This window comes from Oryctolagus cuniculus, chromosome 8 (assembly GCF_964237555.1).
Source record: "Oryctolagus cuniculus chromosome 8, mOryCun1.1, whole genome shotgun sequence".
NCBI lineage: Eukaryota > Metazoa > Chordata > Mammalia > Lagomorpha > Leporidae > Oryctolagus > Oryctolagus cuniculus.
In genome coordinates, this window is record NC_091439.1 from 133571200 (window position 1) to 133587101 (window position 15902).

The 15902-nt window shown below is 43.2% G+C and overlaps 1 protein-coding gene across 1 annotated transcript in view; it reads right to left on the reverse strand.

Annotated features, from left to right (window-relative positions):
• Positions 1-15902, reverse strand: part of TMA16 (translation machinery associated 16 homolog) — a 35189-nt gene continuing 19287 nt past the window's right edge. Inside the window, exons 5-7 of the mRNA XM_051831709.2 lie at positions 8210-8358; positions 2090-2132; positions 1-829 (exon numbers count right to left, since the gene is read on the reverse strand). Coding sequence (XP_051687669.2) covers positions 631-829; positions 2090-2132; positions 8210-8358 — 391 coding nt within the window. The 3' untranslated portion in view covers positions 1-630. The remainder of the gene's footprint in view (positions 830-2089; positions 2133-8209; positions 8359-15902) is intronic.

Here is a 15902-nt window from a genome sequence, read left to right on the forward strand (position 1 = left end):
TTGGTGATCTAATCTTTACTTCTGTATCCAATCTATCACTTTTCACACACAAAAAAATTACACCATGATAATGAAATAATCTGGTCTCTTTCAACAAAGGGGATAAAGGACTTCAGGTTAGGTGTGGGAGATCAACAGTTTTAATTATTTTACCATTTCACTTTGGCTCAGAAGACAATGAATATATAATGAATATGCAATTCCATACCACACCATCCCCCTCTTTGACAAAGCAAGAAAATACGGTTAAGGGTAGAGTTAGTATGGCATTACCACTGGAAGGCACTTTTGCTGTCCTAACTCAAAAAATATCCACAGTAATCAATAGGAAACAGGTCATTGTTCATTCCACAAATGTGAGATCAAGCAGTCCTAAACACATGAGGAAAAAAATTAAAACATTTTTGTCCCCGTATTGCTCCCTACAACTCCAATGAAAGCTTCAGCAAGTCGTTTCCACTGTAGCCACGTAATGTGAATGAAAAGCCACCTCCACACTGAAATAGACGTTCACACCATTTGTGAAACGGGATTTTCATAAAAGAATCCAACAGCAAATTCTTCTATGCGACTGTTTACCCAACCTGTGAGTGGGACTTGCAGCTCTATTTGCAACCCAACTGCAGACAGTCAGGCCACCGCAGTCATTTCCTCGTCTGAGTCACTTGCTTCATCTTTCAGGTCCAAGTCTCCCAAGTCTCCCAAGTCTCCCAAGTCTCCATCTACGGTTACAGTGGTTTTCTTCTTGCACTTCCTGGGAATGGCATCATTAGCACAAATTTTTCTCATTTTAATGTTTGGCAGTTTCTTCAGATCAAAATCCCATTCCCTGGATAAAATAAAGGGCACTGAGTGTTGGTAGGAACTTAGATGGAAAAGTAGAAGTTAGTCAAGATTCAAAACTAAAAGTAGCAGAGCAGTTTTTATAAATTTACACATTTTAATGAACCAGGAAATAAAAACCAATATCCTATGAACTAAGATGTTTTCCACATTTATTAAACTACAATATTAACAATTGCCAGAGAATCCCACATAATCAAAATTTCAAAATACATAAAAATAGTAGCAGAAACGGTCTTCGCTCCATTCTTTTATCATCTCTAACCCTGAAGTCCACCTCCACCAGGCTACATGATGGCAAAGCCATAAAAGTCAGAAGCATGTCAGACGTGGCAAACCTTAAATACCCAGTCACAAGAGGATCTTCCACACAGCAGCACATCCAACTTAGGTTTCAATAATCAAGCAACTGTCTCCTCATAATAACAAGGTTTCCCATCTTCAGTCTCAGTCCTTTCTGTGACAATTCTACGTTCGATCACTTTAGGAGCAAGGCGGAGACAGCCGAGAACTGAACTCTAACCAGCCCTAACTGAGCCAGATCTGCACAACTCCTGTTTTCCATTTTATTTAGAGGCAGAATATGCAGTATATTTTAAATTTCATATTTGAGTAACTTTATAGACACAAAACATTTAGGGCACAAAAAATCTTAAGCTTCATGTATCTAAATTATAGACATGATTTGTGTGAGCTAAAATGCAAACTACTCAAATATGATGAGTTGTATTAGCTAATTTAGTTTTTAGAAATTCAGAACCATAAAAATACTATAAAATAAGTTTAATGTTACAAAATCAGTTCCAAGCAGTATAACTGATTTCAAACTAATCTTAACAAAATTAAGATCAATCACAATGGCTTATTTAAGACCTAAATGATCAGTAGTCTTTTTTTTTTTTTTTTGGTGTCAGAGAACCAGTGTTTAAAAACAAAACTGAAGTGTTCTATCAATCCTGCTGTTGTAATATTATCTTTTTAAAAAATAAGAACCTGGGAGGAACTGTAGCATCAAGTCCTTTAAAGTACTTTAAACTATTGGGAAAAACGATTAATACCATGTTGTTATCATTTTGGTGTGTATTAAGTGATTCAAATAAATACAACTGTGAATTATTCTTTCGATAACAGAGAAAAGGTTAAAATAAACTCCCGATTTTCTTTTAGCTGCAATGTCTAGACTCCAAAGTTCATGCTCATGTATTTTATATACATCTTCACAGGAACAACAGTAAGAGACACTCACCTAAATGTCTTCAGGTTACTTGCTGTTATAATGTCTGGAATCTCTGGAAAAGAAAATAATTTATATCTAGTAGGCAACATTTTCCAAATTGTACCATTTTTAATTTCTTAAATCATCTTGGATTCAACAAAAAACCATATAGCTATAATTAACATGAAAAGTATAAATGGCCAAGTTTAATAGGTGATTTAGACTTTAAAAAAAGTCTTTTTTTTTGTTTTTTTGTTTTTGTTTTTTTGACAGAGTTAGACGCTGAGAGAGAGAGAGAGAGAAAGATCTTCCTTTTTCTGTTGGTTCACCCCCAAATGGCTGCTATGGCCGGCGCGTTGCACTGATCTGAAGCCAGGAGCCAGGTGCTTCCTCCTGGTCTCCCATGGGGTGCAGGGCCCAAGGACCTGGGCCATCCTCCACTGCCTTCCCGGGCCACAGCAGAGAGCTGGACAGGAAGAAGAGCAATCAGGACAGAATCCAGCGCCCCAACTGGGACTAGAACCCGGGGTGCCAGAGCCACAGGTGGAGGATTAGCCTAGTGAGCCACGGCGCCGGCCGTGAGAAGTTTAACAACACAGTTACGGCTGTGGAATGCAATGGATGCTTCAATATTTGCAGGAGTACACGATGCACAGACCAAGGCAGGGCAGTGAGAATCTCCACCCCCGTCAGAGCTGTCGAGCTCCTTCTAGCCAGTCGTGAAAGACTCGTAGGTCCCTGAACTACATCTTCCCCTTGTGCTGCAGAGCCGCTACAGACAGGCCGACATCTTTTTTTCTTTTTAAATGGTTCAACAGTATTCTTCTGTGCACACCTTCCACATTTTCTTTATTAATTCAACTACTCACAGGCATTTGATTCATGTCACACTGTGATTTTTACTGCAGCAAACACAGGAGTCTGGGTATTTCTGATAACTTAATTTCCTTTGCATATATACCCAGACGTGGGATACCTGGCATAATCTATTAGGTTTTAACGACCCCCGTACTATTTCCCATAACCAACTGTACTAACTTATATTCCCACCAACAGTGTGAATTCCTTTTTCCGGTGCAGGAGGTTAAACGTCTTGTGACAAAGACACCTGTTTCTGATCCAGATTCTGGCGACTGCACCTGAGAAGGCAGCAGAAGGTGGCCCAAATGCTTGGGGTCCTGTATCCCATATGGGAGACCCACACAGAGTTCCAGGCTCCTGGGTTAACCTGGCCCAGCCCTGACTGCTGTGGCCATTTGGGAAGTAAACCAGCAGACAGAAGGTCTCCCTCTCCCTGTCACTCTTTCAAATAAGTAAATCATTTAAAAAAAAAAATCCCTTTTCTCTGCATCTGCCAACTACTTTGATCACTACAAACTGCATACAACAAGTGAAGTGTACTAGGGGGTTCCATGATGGTGGATCAGCAACAGTGTGATCCGATTTAGGCTAAGCGAAAGTGGAGAAGGTGCACTCTCAGAGAAGGGCTGCAGGGGAGGTCATGAAAGCAGTAGAGATGGCCCAGACCCACGTGGAGGTTGCAGACATGGAGTAGGAGCAACAAAACGAAGAACAGACACGGAGAGAAGAGCAGCGAAACAAAGAACCCAGCCGCTTGGATCTGGGGGAGAAAGCACCCACCCAGGTAAACCAGCGAGATCAGACTGCACGGGACAGCTGGAGGAAGAACTGCACCATTTCTGGGTCTGGCTCAGATCCCTCACAAAGGGGGGGGAGGGGGGTGAAGCAGCATCTCTCTCCTCTCCCCGTTACGGCAGTGACCTGCAGCCAGCAGTGGGAGGGCTGGTGCCATTTCTGGACACAGGCAGGTGGTGAGACTGAGAAGACATTGTGACTATGTGAGAGGAGGTAGGTGTAGCTGGGTTCTGGGCAATCAGAGTGCCGCCACACAATCTCAGAGCTTATGTGGTTCATCCAGCAGTGCAGATGCACACACGGGGGCTAACACCTGGGCACTCCTCAGCTTAGAGAAGGGGTGGTCACGCCCACACAGGTGACCGTTCCTCTCCTTCCAGTTATCAGAGAGCTACCACACCCAACGTGGGTGTTACCCTGGATACTCACCCCATCCTGGAGCACTGAGCAGAGCTCCCTGGCCACACCCACCATGCACTCCTTGGTATTTACTAAAAGTGTAGACATTCCACTAAGCCACAGAGGCACAGCTCAAAGATAAAAGCCATCAGAGGAAGAAAAAAAAGTTCAACAAATGCCTAGAAATAAATGAAGAAATTCAAGAAACAAGAATAAGGAAGACAGCAGAGTAAGGAAGACACCATGACCCCCCCACCACACACACACACAAAAAGAACATCTCAGTATCAGAATGTGAAAATGAAGAGATTGAGGAAATGCCAAAAATGGAATTCAAAAAGTTACCTACTCAAATGCAATCAGAAGCAAAACCAAGAACAAAAGCAAACCATATGATATGAATATTTTTCCCATAAAATTGAGGTTTTAAAAGAAATCAAAATGAAATATTGGAAATGAAGAATTCAATATATCAAAAAATGCAGTGGAAAGACAGAGTTGCTGAAGCACAATGAATATCTGAACTTGAAGACAAATCTCTGGAAATTTTAGTCAGACCAAAAAACAAATTAGAGAATAGTTTGAGATCTATGGGATCTATCCAATGACCCAACATATGGATGGGTCTTAGGAGTGCCTGAAGGTGTGGGAAGAAGGTACTAGAAGGCCTTTTTAGTGAAGTAATTACAGAAAACTTGCCCACTTTGGAGAAAGATAGCAATGTTCAAATAGAGAAAGCAGATAGAACTCCTGACATGACCAGAAAAGATCTTCACCACAACACGCTGCAGTAAAAATTTGCATAAAGATTCTAAAATATGCACGAGAGAAATGCCAGGTTACTTTCAGAAGATTTCCAATTAGACTCACAGCTGACTTCATCAGAAAACGTACAGGCTAGAAGTCAGTGGCAAGATATAGTCCAAGTCTTAAGAGATAAAGAACTGTCAACCCAAAAAACTCATTATGAAGAAGCTTTTAACCCAAAAAGCTTTCATTTATAAATGAAGGTAGAACAAAGACATTCCATAACTAACAGAAATTCAAAGACTTTGTCACCACTCATCCAGCCTTACAAAAGATACACACACAAACTCAGAAAAAAAAACTATCATGAAAGAATGCCAAGACAGAAAATCCCCCAGTAAAAGTAAAAATAAAATCCAAACTAAATGACAGGAGTACTCACAGAAAAATGGCAGGGCCGAGTAGTGACTTATTAATAGATACTACGAATGTAAATGACCTCCACTCTCCAGTTAAAAGATACAGACTGGCCAAATGGATTAAAAAAACAAGACCTCATCAATAAAGATACATGCAGACTAAAAGTGAAAGAATGGAAAGATATTCCATGCTAATGGAAAGAAAAAAAAGGGCAGGTGTAGCCATCCTATTATCAGACAAAATAGCCTTTAACACGAAAACTGTAAAGAGACAGATAAGAACACTATGTCATGATTAAGGGATCAATACAACAGGAAGACATGGCTATAATAAATGTATGTGCACCCCCACACGGGAGACCAGGAGGAAGCACCTGGCTCCTGGCTTCAGATCGGTGCAGTGCACCAGCCACAGAAGCCACTTGGGGGGTGAACCAACGGAAAAAGGAAGACCTTTCTCCCTGTCTGTCTCTAACTCTGCATTTCCAAAAAAATAAAAATAAAAATGTATGTGCATCCAATTACAGGGAACCTGGCTATTTAAAAGAACTGGTAACAGAGGTAAAGGGAAAAATAGATTCCAATATTATAGTAATGGGGGACTTCAACACCCACTTTCAAAGGATAGATCAGCCAGGGGGGGGAAAAAGCCAAAACAGCAAAGCTAATCAACACTATGAACCAAATGGACCTGATACATACAGAACATACCACCCAATAGTTGCAGAACACACATTCTTAGCAGTGCATGGAATTTTCTTTTCTCTAGCATAGACCGTATACTAGGCCATAAAGAAAGTCTCAGCAAATTAACAACAACAAAAAAATCATACCATGCACCTCTCTGATCACAATGAATTGAAGCTCAAAACCAACAACTCATAAATCTCAAGAACATATGCAAACACATGGAGATTGAACAATATGCTCCTAAATAAATAGTGGGTCATAGAAGAAATCAGAAGAGAAATCAAAAAAATTTTGTAAACAAGTGATGACGATACATCATAAAAAAACTTATGAGATATGGGGCCAGCACTGGGACACAGCTGGTAAAGCCGCCACCTGCAGTGCCCACACCCAAGCCAGTTTGAATCCCAGTTGCTCCACTCCTGATACAGCTCTCTGCTATGGCCTGGAAAAGCAGTACAAGATGGCCCATGTCCTTGTGCCCATGCACCCTTGTGGGAAGACCTGGAAGAAGCTCCTGGCTTTGGACTGGCGCAGCTCCAGCTGTTGCAGCCAAATAGGGAGTGAACCAGCAGTTGGAAGACCTCTCTCTCTGCCTCTCCTTCTCTGTGTGTAACTCTTTCAAATAAATAAATCTTTAAAAAAAAAAAAAAGGCTTATAACAGAAGCAGTGTTAAGAGGGAAGTTTATAGCAATCAGTACCTACATCAAGAAACTGGAAAAAGTTACCAAATAAATGAGCTGACAGTGCATCTCAAGGACCTAGAAAAAAAACCACCAAACCAAACCACACACTAGTAGGAGGAAAGAAATGACTAAAAATAAGGAGAAATAAAATTGAAACAAAAAAAGATCAGAAGAGTTTTTTTCAAAAGATAAAACTGACACACCACTGGCCCAACCAATCAGTGGAGAAAAAAAAAAAAAGACAAATGAATAAAATCAGAGGTGAAAAAGGATATTTAACAGATACCACAGAAATAAAAATAATCATCAGGAATTACTACAAACAGCTATAAAGCAACAAACTGGGAAACCCACAAGAAACAGATAAATTCCTGGACATACACAACCTACCTAAATAGACTCATGAAGAAATAAAACATCAACAGACCAATAACCAAAATAGAGATTGAATCAGTGGTAAAGACCCTTCCAACAAAGAAAAACCCAGGTCCTGAAGCTTCACTGCTGAATTCCAGCAGATAGTTAAAGAGGAATTAATTCCAATTATTCTCAAGCTATTCAAAAACAATTTAAAGGGAGGGATTGTTCTCAAACTCCTTCTATGAAGCCTGCATGGCCTTAATCCTTAAACCAGAAAAAAGACATGACAGAGAATGAGATCTACAGACCAGTATCTCTGACAAACATAGATGCAAAAATTCCAAACAAATACTAGCCAATCGAATCCAAGGACACATCAAAGATCATTCACCTGAACCAAGTGGCATTTCTCCCCAGTATGCACGGATGGGTCAACCCTCACAAATCAATAGATATAATACATCATTTTAACAAACTGAAGACAAAAAGCCATATGGTTATCTCAACAGAAGCAGAGAAAGCATTTGATAAAATACAACATCCTTTCATGTTGAAAACATTAAGCAAATTGGGTATAGAAAAATTCCTCAACACAATCAAGGCAATTCATGACAAACTGATAAAGGATTAATAACCAGCATATATAAAGAGATCAAGAGACTCAACAACTATAAAACAACCCAGTCAAGAAGTGGGCAAAGGACCTAAAACATTTTTCAAGCGAGGAAATTCAAATGGCCAGACACAAAAAAAATGCTCAGGATCACTAGCCATCAGGGAAATGCAAATCAAAACCACAAGTGGGTTTCACCTCACCCTATTAGAATGCTAATTTCTCTATGAAAGCCAAGCAACAAATGCTGGTGAGGATGCAGAGAAAAAGGCACCCTAATCCACTGTTGGTGGGAATGTGAACTGGTCCAGCCACTAGGGAAGACAGTATGGAGGCATCTCAAATCTGGGTATAGTCCTACCATATGACCCAGCCACCCCACACCTGGGAATTTACCCAAAGGAAATGAAATCAGCATATTAAAAGGCGATCTGTACCCCCATATTCATTTCAATTTATAATAGCTAAGATATGCAATCAATCCAGATGTCCATCAACTGAAGACTGTGGATAAGGAAATTATGTACCATAATTTGTCTTGCTATGTGTTTAAGAGAAACAGAACTGCAATGAGCATACCCAGGCCGTAGCCTTCATACTGCTGCCGCTCACGCTCCATCGTCTGCTTGATGACCGTCTCCCGGGAACAGTGCCGCCTTCCCTGTCTGTCTTTGATGCTGTTATGTAACTCAATCTGCTCCAGCTCACTGCTGAATCGATTTAAATACCTGAAAAACAAGGATATGATTTGCATTCCAACAATACAGGTTAGAGCCTGTGTTAATTCAGTTAACATTTAATCCTTAGCCCTCACCCGTCCTTTACGTTTTTATTATTCCTCTGTTCACATCCTCAGATCTCTATACCCCTTCCCTGGATAATGTGAGCATTTCTTATTTTCAGTGACAAAAATCACATGCTACTATTGAAGGCATGTTGAATCACAGACACTCATATTTAATCACCTACTGGACATCTCCATTTAGATGTCCCCTCATGGTTTCCCCTGTAACACATCAAAAGTAAACCCGTTGGGGACATTTTTCTGGCACAGCAGGTTAAGCCACCGCCTGTGACGCTGGCATTCCATTTGGGCACTGATTGTGTCCCAACTGCTCCACTTCCAATCCAGCTCCCTGCTAATGGCCTGACAAAGAACCAGAAATTGGGCGTGGGGGGTGGGGTTCAGCGCTGTGACTTGGTGAGTGAAGCCACCACCTGCAGTGCCGGCATCCCATGTGGGTGCTGGTTGAGTCCTGGCTGCTCCACTTCTGATCCAGCTCTCTGCTATGGCCTGGGAAAGCAGTAGAGGTTGCCCCAACTCCTTGGGCCCCTGCACCCTCGTGGGAGACCTGGACAAAGCTCCTGGCTCTTGGCTTCAGATCAGTGCAGCTCCAGCTATTTTAGCCAACTGGGGAGTGAACCAGTGGAGGGAAGACCTCTCTCTCTCTCTGCCTCTCCTTCTCTCTCTGTGTAACTCTGACTTTCCAATAAATAAATCTTTAAAAAAGAAAAGGGAAAAACAACAACAACAACAACAACACAGAAGACGGCCCAAGTGCTTGGCCCCTGCACCCAAGGAGGAGACCTAGAAGAAGCTCCTGGCTTCGGCCTGGCCAAGCCCTTGCTGTTGTGGCCATCTGGGGAACGAATCAGCAGATGGAGGGCCTCTCTCCGTCTCTCCCAACAATTCTTTCAAATAAATATTTAAAAAATAAACCGAGTCGGAAGATCCAAGATGGCTGAACAGGGTGGAGGCACACCGACTTCAGCTGCTCTGGAATACTCAAAAGGACCATACTTCCAGGGTCTGAAAATTTTCAGCAAAGAACTAACGAAACCAAGACTCTGTAGGACAAAAGGCAATACAGACATGGCTGCTGTGTGCCGCCATCTTACCGCATTAAGGTAGGGAGAAACTCCCACATGCCTGCCACTCAGTGTCAGCGCAGAGGGAATTCTACCAACACCTGCTGACTTCCACTTCACCCTGAGAAGCTGACTAGGGTCTGAGCAACTTCTGGGCTTGCAGCAAGGAAGCCACGTCGTCTCCTTCCCCTCCCCGACCCCTGCAGAGCGGCATGCTTGGCAGCAGGAAGTCCAGCAGTGTCCTCTGTTCCACGTCCACCAGCACCAGAGTCTGAGTCAGGGCACAAGTCAGATGCCCTGTGTCCTGCAACTGCAGGAGTTCCGGGGCATTAGCCCCACAGCTGCGGTAACACAGTTTATGTGAGCTCACCTTAGCTTCTGGGAGCTAACATCAAAAGTGGCCAAAGAAAAATCCATCTTCACCCTGGAAGATCTGGGTAATGACCCCTTTATAAACTACAACGCCTGGACTATAACAACTAGTTCTAACTTTCTCAATGAAGAACCAACCTGCACTCCCCTCCTCTGGACTCATGCCCTCCAGAGCAGAATCTGCTGTATCCCTTGTAGGACTAAGCAGGGTCCAGCTCACATCCCCTAGTCCTAGGACCAGGGCTGATGGTAATATAAGCTACAGCACCAATTGGGCACTCCTGGCAGGACCTGCAGAAGAGTCCCTTTGCATCACATAGTCCTACAGCCACAGCAATGGGTGCCACAAGCATCGGCATCACAAGGGGGCAGCCACAATTTTCTCCCTCAACACCAAGAGCAAGGCCCTGGCTTTCACCATCACCAGAGAGACTGATACTGAACTCTCTGTGGACCAGAGATACACACCCTAGGTAACCCATGTTCACACGTCTATCACTACAAACTACAGCAGACTGGACTACTGTGTCACTTAGACACGCCTGACATTAGGACAAAGGAAATCACCCAGACTACACTCCTGGGCTCACCTAGAAACAAAGCCAAAGAAACAAGCCAAGTGATACCTTGCATTCCAACTAAACCATACAATGTTTTACAATAAAACCTGACTCCATAAAGAAGGGATGATCACACCAGATCCAAATATGTCAACATTGGGACACCGAAGACTTGAAGAAACAAGGTAGCATGAAGCCTCCAAATGAACATAATAATCCTCAAACTTAGACCCTGAGACGAAGCGAATGTATGAAATGACAGACACAGAACTCAACATGATTGTAAAGAAACTCAATGAGATGCAAGAGAATCCAGGTTGATTAAGAAACGAGGAAATTAATGAGTGTATTAATGAAAATCCACTAAGGAGATAGAACCCTTTAAGAAGAATCCAACGAAGTTTTGCAGATGAAATCTTCAACCGGTGACTGAGTGCTTTAACAGAATAGACCAAGTGCAGGAAAGAACCTCTGATCTCCAGGCCAGGAATTCTGAAATAACCCCATCAGACAGAAATAGAAAGTTATTAAAATCTACATGAAATATGGGATACTATCACACGACTAAATATTCTTATTATGAGTACACATGAAGGTGAGGTAAAGAAAAAATGGTTGAGAATTGTTGCTGTGGATTCATTCTGAGAGGAGGAGCGTGGTGGGGGCAAGAGGCACGGAGTCATCACACAGACCACAGGAGTCGGTGAAAGCGGGCCAGAGGGGAGCCGGGGCAGACTCGTTTATTTCAGCTTAGACAGCAAGGCAGCCAATCCAGTCAAGGGGCAGTTTATGCCCTAACCAATCAAATCACAGCCCGTTGCCAGGCAGGCTTCATTGCCAGGTGGTTTCCCAGAGGGTTTCTGAAGCCATTCCTGAGTAACTGACGCTCCCTTGCCAGTGGCCATCTTGGCATGGCCTTCTCATTCCAGAGAATCTGCTAAAAGATATAGCTGAAAATTTGCCAGGCCTTGAGGAAGACGTGGACACCTAGACACAAGAAGCTCAAAGAACCCCAAGCAAAAAAAGAAAAGATTTTCTTGATTGTATTAGTCAAATTGTCAAAACTTAAAGGACAAAATCCTAAAGAAACTAACAGAAAAGCATGAAATTACATATAAAGGGAAATCAGTATTATTTACATCAGATTTCTAAGTGGATCCACTATAAGCTAAAACAGACTGGGAAGATATAGACGTCTTAAGAAAAAAAAATGAAAAATGAAACTTCTAACCAAGGATATTATATCTAGTGAAGTTATCCCTTAAAAGTACAGAAGGGAGGCCGGCGCCGCGGCTCAACAGGCTAATCCTCCACCTTGCGGCGCCAGCACACAGGGTTCTAGTCCCGGTCGGGGCGCCGGATTCTGTCCCGGTTGCCCCTCTTCCAGGCCAGCTCTCTGCTGTGGCCCGGGAGTGCAGTGGAGGATGGCCCAGGTGCTTGGGCCCTGCACCCCATGGGAGACCAGGAAAAGCACCTGGCTCCTGGCTCCTGCCATCGGATCAGCACGGTACGCCGGCCGCGGCGGCCATTGGAGGGTGAACCAACGGCAAAGGAAGACCTTTCTCTCTGTCTCTCTCTCTCACTGTCCACTCTGCCTGTCCAAAAAAAATAAATAAATAAATAAATAAAAATAAAATTCCTTTAAAAAAAAAAAAGTACAGAAGGGAGCCCAGCACTGCGGCACAGCAGGCTAAGCCACCGTCTACAGTGTTGGCATCCCATATGGGTGCCGGTTCAAGTACTGGCTGCTCTACTTCTGATCCAGTTACTTGGGAAAGCAGTGGAGGACGGCCCTAGTCCCGGGGCACCTGAATCCGCGAGGGAGACCTGGAAGAAGCTCCAGGCTCCTGGCTTCAGCCTGGTCCAGCCCCAGCCATTGGGGCCATTTGGAGAGTAAGCCAGAGTATGGAAGATCCATCTCCTTAGCTCTAGCTCCACCTTTAAAATAAAGATTTTTAAAAATGAAAGAAGTTAAGGAGAGGAAAAGGTGCCGTGGCATAGGTCAAGCCTGAGTCTGCAGCACCAGCATCCTATATGGATGCCGTTTGAGTCCCGACTGCTCCACTTCCGACCCAGCTCCCTACTAATGTGCCTGGGAAAGCAGCAGCAGATGGCCCAAGTGCTTGGGACCCTGTACCCATGTGGGAGACTTGGATGAAGTTCCTGGCCTTGGCCCAGCCCAGTCCTTGCCATTGTGGCCATTTGGAGAGTGAATCAGCGAATGGAAGACTTCTCACTTGGCCTCTGCCTCTCCTTCTCTGTAACTCTTTCAAATAAATAAACTCAAAAACAAACAAAGACAAAGTATTTTCCAGATAAGCAAAAACAGAATTCACCAGCACCAGGCCAGTCTTACTAGACATTCTGAAGGGCATCATGCATTAGATTAAACATGAACACACTGGACAGCACCAAATTCACTAACACAGCAGGCAGAATCATTATCCAATTAACAAACTGACAGGTCTTAGTTCTTATCAACAGTAACACTGAATTTAAATAAAGTCTCTCATCAGGATACACGTTGGCTGAATGGATAAAAATCTGTGACCCCACTATATCCTGCCTAGAAGAAACTCATTTCACAAAGATACACACAGACACTAAGAGAAGGGTTGGAGAAAGATACATCAGGCAAAGGGAAACTAAAAATGAGCAGGAATAGCGACTCTGGCATCAGATGAAACAGACTCAGGTCAAAAACTGCAAAACAAGGTAAACAAGAGCATGTATTTTGATAAGTTCAATTCAGCAAGAAGACATATCACAAATATATATGCACCCAACCCAAGAGCATCTAGATATATAAAGCAAATAATAGAGCTAGATGGGGAGACAGATGCCAATACGATAATGTTGGCTGACTTCAACACCTCACTCAACAATGGACAGATCTTCCAGACCAAAAAATAAGTAAAAAAAAAAAAAAACACACACACACACACACACACACACACAATTGATACTGCTAAGATGGCAGATTAGGGAGAGACGTGATGCGCTAGACAAGGGATAAACAGTGAAAGAAAGGGGTGTAGGAAGTGCACTTTCAGGGGAGGAGGAGGAACCCCGTGGACCTCTGTGGAGGGTGTGGACGTGCAGCACAAATGCAGGCTCAGTGCACGACTTTGGTGACCTAGAGCCAGAGAAGGCGGCAGCTTGGAGATGGAGGTGAACCAGACTCCGGCAACCGGTGGTGATTTAACTGGGGGGAGAGCATGGCTTGAGTCAGGGATGGAGCCTTGGAGCTAGCAGCTGCCCGCAGACCTAGGTGAAGGAGAGGGGGCACATTTGTCTCAGGCCAACTTCCCCACAACAGCTCGAGCTGCCTTGCTGAGAAAGGGTGGGCACCATTTTGGGTCTGCAGGCCAACTGTGTAAGCCCTTGTGCACACCCAGCCACTGGCTGACACAGGACGCCACCCTCACAGCAGTACAGGAGGCAGTGGTGGAGCTACATTCAGCCAGCGGCTCTTCTGTACTCCTGTGATCCAGTGATTCTAGCAGAGGGAAAAAAATCCATAGTCCCCACTGACTGAGCCTGGCTGAGAGGGGGCTGGGCAACCGCGTAGGCTGGCGAGGAGCCTGCAGCCTCCTGGGATCAGGACGCCTAGGCAGAGCTGTCTCAGGGAACACCTGCCTCTGCTGATGCAGCAGGCTGACAGGGCCAACCAAAGTCCCTGCACCCAGTCACCGTGGGAGCCTTGTGTGCCGAGGCCATGGGGACTCAGCGGTTCTACATGAAGGTGCAGGGAGAAGCTGGGTCTCTGGGCAATGGCCAGGAGCAGCTCCACATGCTCACTGGGCTCACAGGGAAGCCTGGGCACATCATTTGTGCGGTTCACATGGTGGCACATAACACACCAGGGCCTAACACTGAGGCAGTGAAATCTACTACGCCCAACTTTGGTTTGTTACCCTGGACACTTCACCCTGGAGTACTGACCATTGCTCCCTGGCCACACCTTTCAATATTCACTCAAAGTACAGACATCCCACTAAGCCACAGAGGCATAGCTCAAAGATAAAAGCCAACACACAAATCCCTAAAAACATAGAAATTCAAGCAACAAGATACCATGAAACCCCCCCCCCCGCCACAAAAAAAAAAATGCAATTTAAGAATATGAAGATGAAGAGATTGAGGAATGCTGGAAGTGAATTCAAAAAATGAATCCTGTAACTGCTCAAAAGCAATCAAACAAATCCATGGAAGAAAATCGTACATGATATGAATGAAAATGTCACATGAAGTTGAGATTTTGAACTATTAGACATGCAGAATTCAATAGATTGCACACAAACTGCGGTGGAAAGTCTTAGATTTCACGAGGAAAAAAATCTTATAGTCCAGCCAAGAAAACAATAAGAAAACAGCAAACTTAAAAACAGTGTTGGAGATATATGGGATACAATCAAACAAACATACAAGTCTTAGGAGTTCCTGAAAGCCTTTTTAGTCAAATAATTACAGAAAATTTCCCTAATCTTGAGTAAGGGACATCCAAACACAGGAAGCATGTAAAACTTCTAACAGACATGACCAGAAAAGATCCTCACCATTACACATTGTAATCAAACTCTCCAGGGTAAAACTAAGATTCTAAAATGTGCACAAGAGAAATGCCAGGTTACTTTCAGAGGATCTCCAATCAGACTCGCAGCTGACTTCTCATCAGAAACCCTATATACTAGGAGACTGTCCACCCAGAATACTGTACCCTGCAAAGCTCTCATTTATGAACAATGGGGGAATAACAAACAAATTCAAAGAATACATTGCTACTTGCCCACCCTTACAAAAAGTGCTTACGGATGTGCTACACATAAAAACACAGAAAAGTTACCATTATTATGCAAGAATGTGAAGGCAGAGAAATCCCTCAGTAAAAGTATTAAAGAAATCCAAAATTAACAATAGGAGAATTTATGGAAAAATGACAGGGCCAAGTTGTCATGTATCAATAGTAACTTTGAATATAGATGGCCTCAACTCTCCACTTAAAAGATACAGACTGGATGAATGGATTAAAAATCAAGACCGATCTATCTGCTGCCTACAAGATATAAACCTCACAAGCAAACAAACCTCACCAACAAAGACACACACAAAGTGAAAGGATGGAAAAAGATATTTCATCCTAATGGAAAGCCAAAAAAGGTAAGTTTTGCCAGCCTAATAGAAGATAAAATAGACCCTAACACAAAAACTGTTGAGAGACAAAGAAAGCCACTATGTAAGGATTAAACGATCAATTCAACAGGAAGATATGACTATAGTAAATGTATATGCACCCAGTTACAGGGCATCTGGCCATTTAAAATATTAATGGACCTAAATGGAGTCACAGACACCAGCACAATAGTAATGAGGGACTTCAACACCCCATTTTCATCAATGGCCAGATCAACTAGACAGAAAATCAGCAAAGAAACAGAGCTAAATGACCCTAAAAAATACCTAAATTGAGG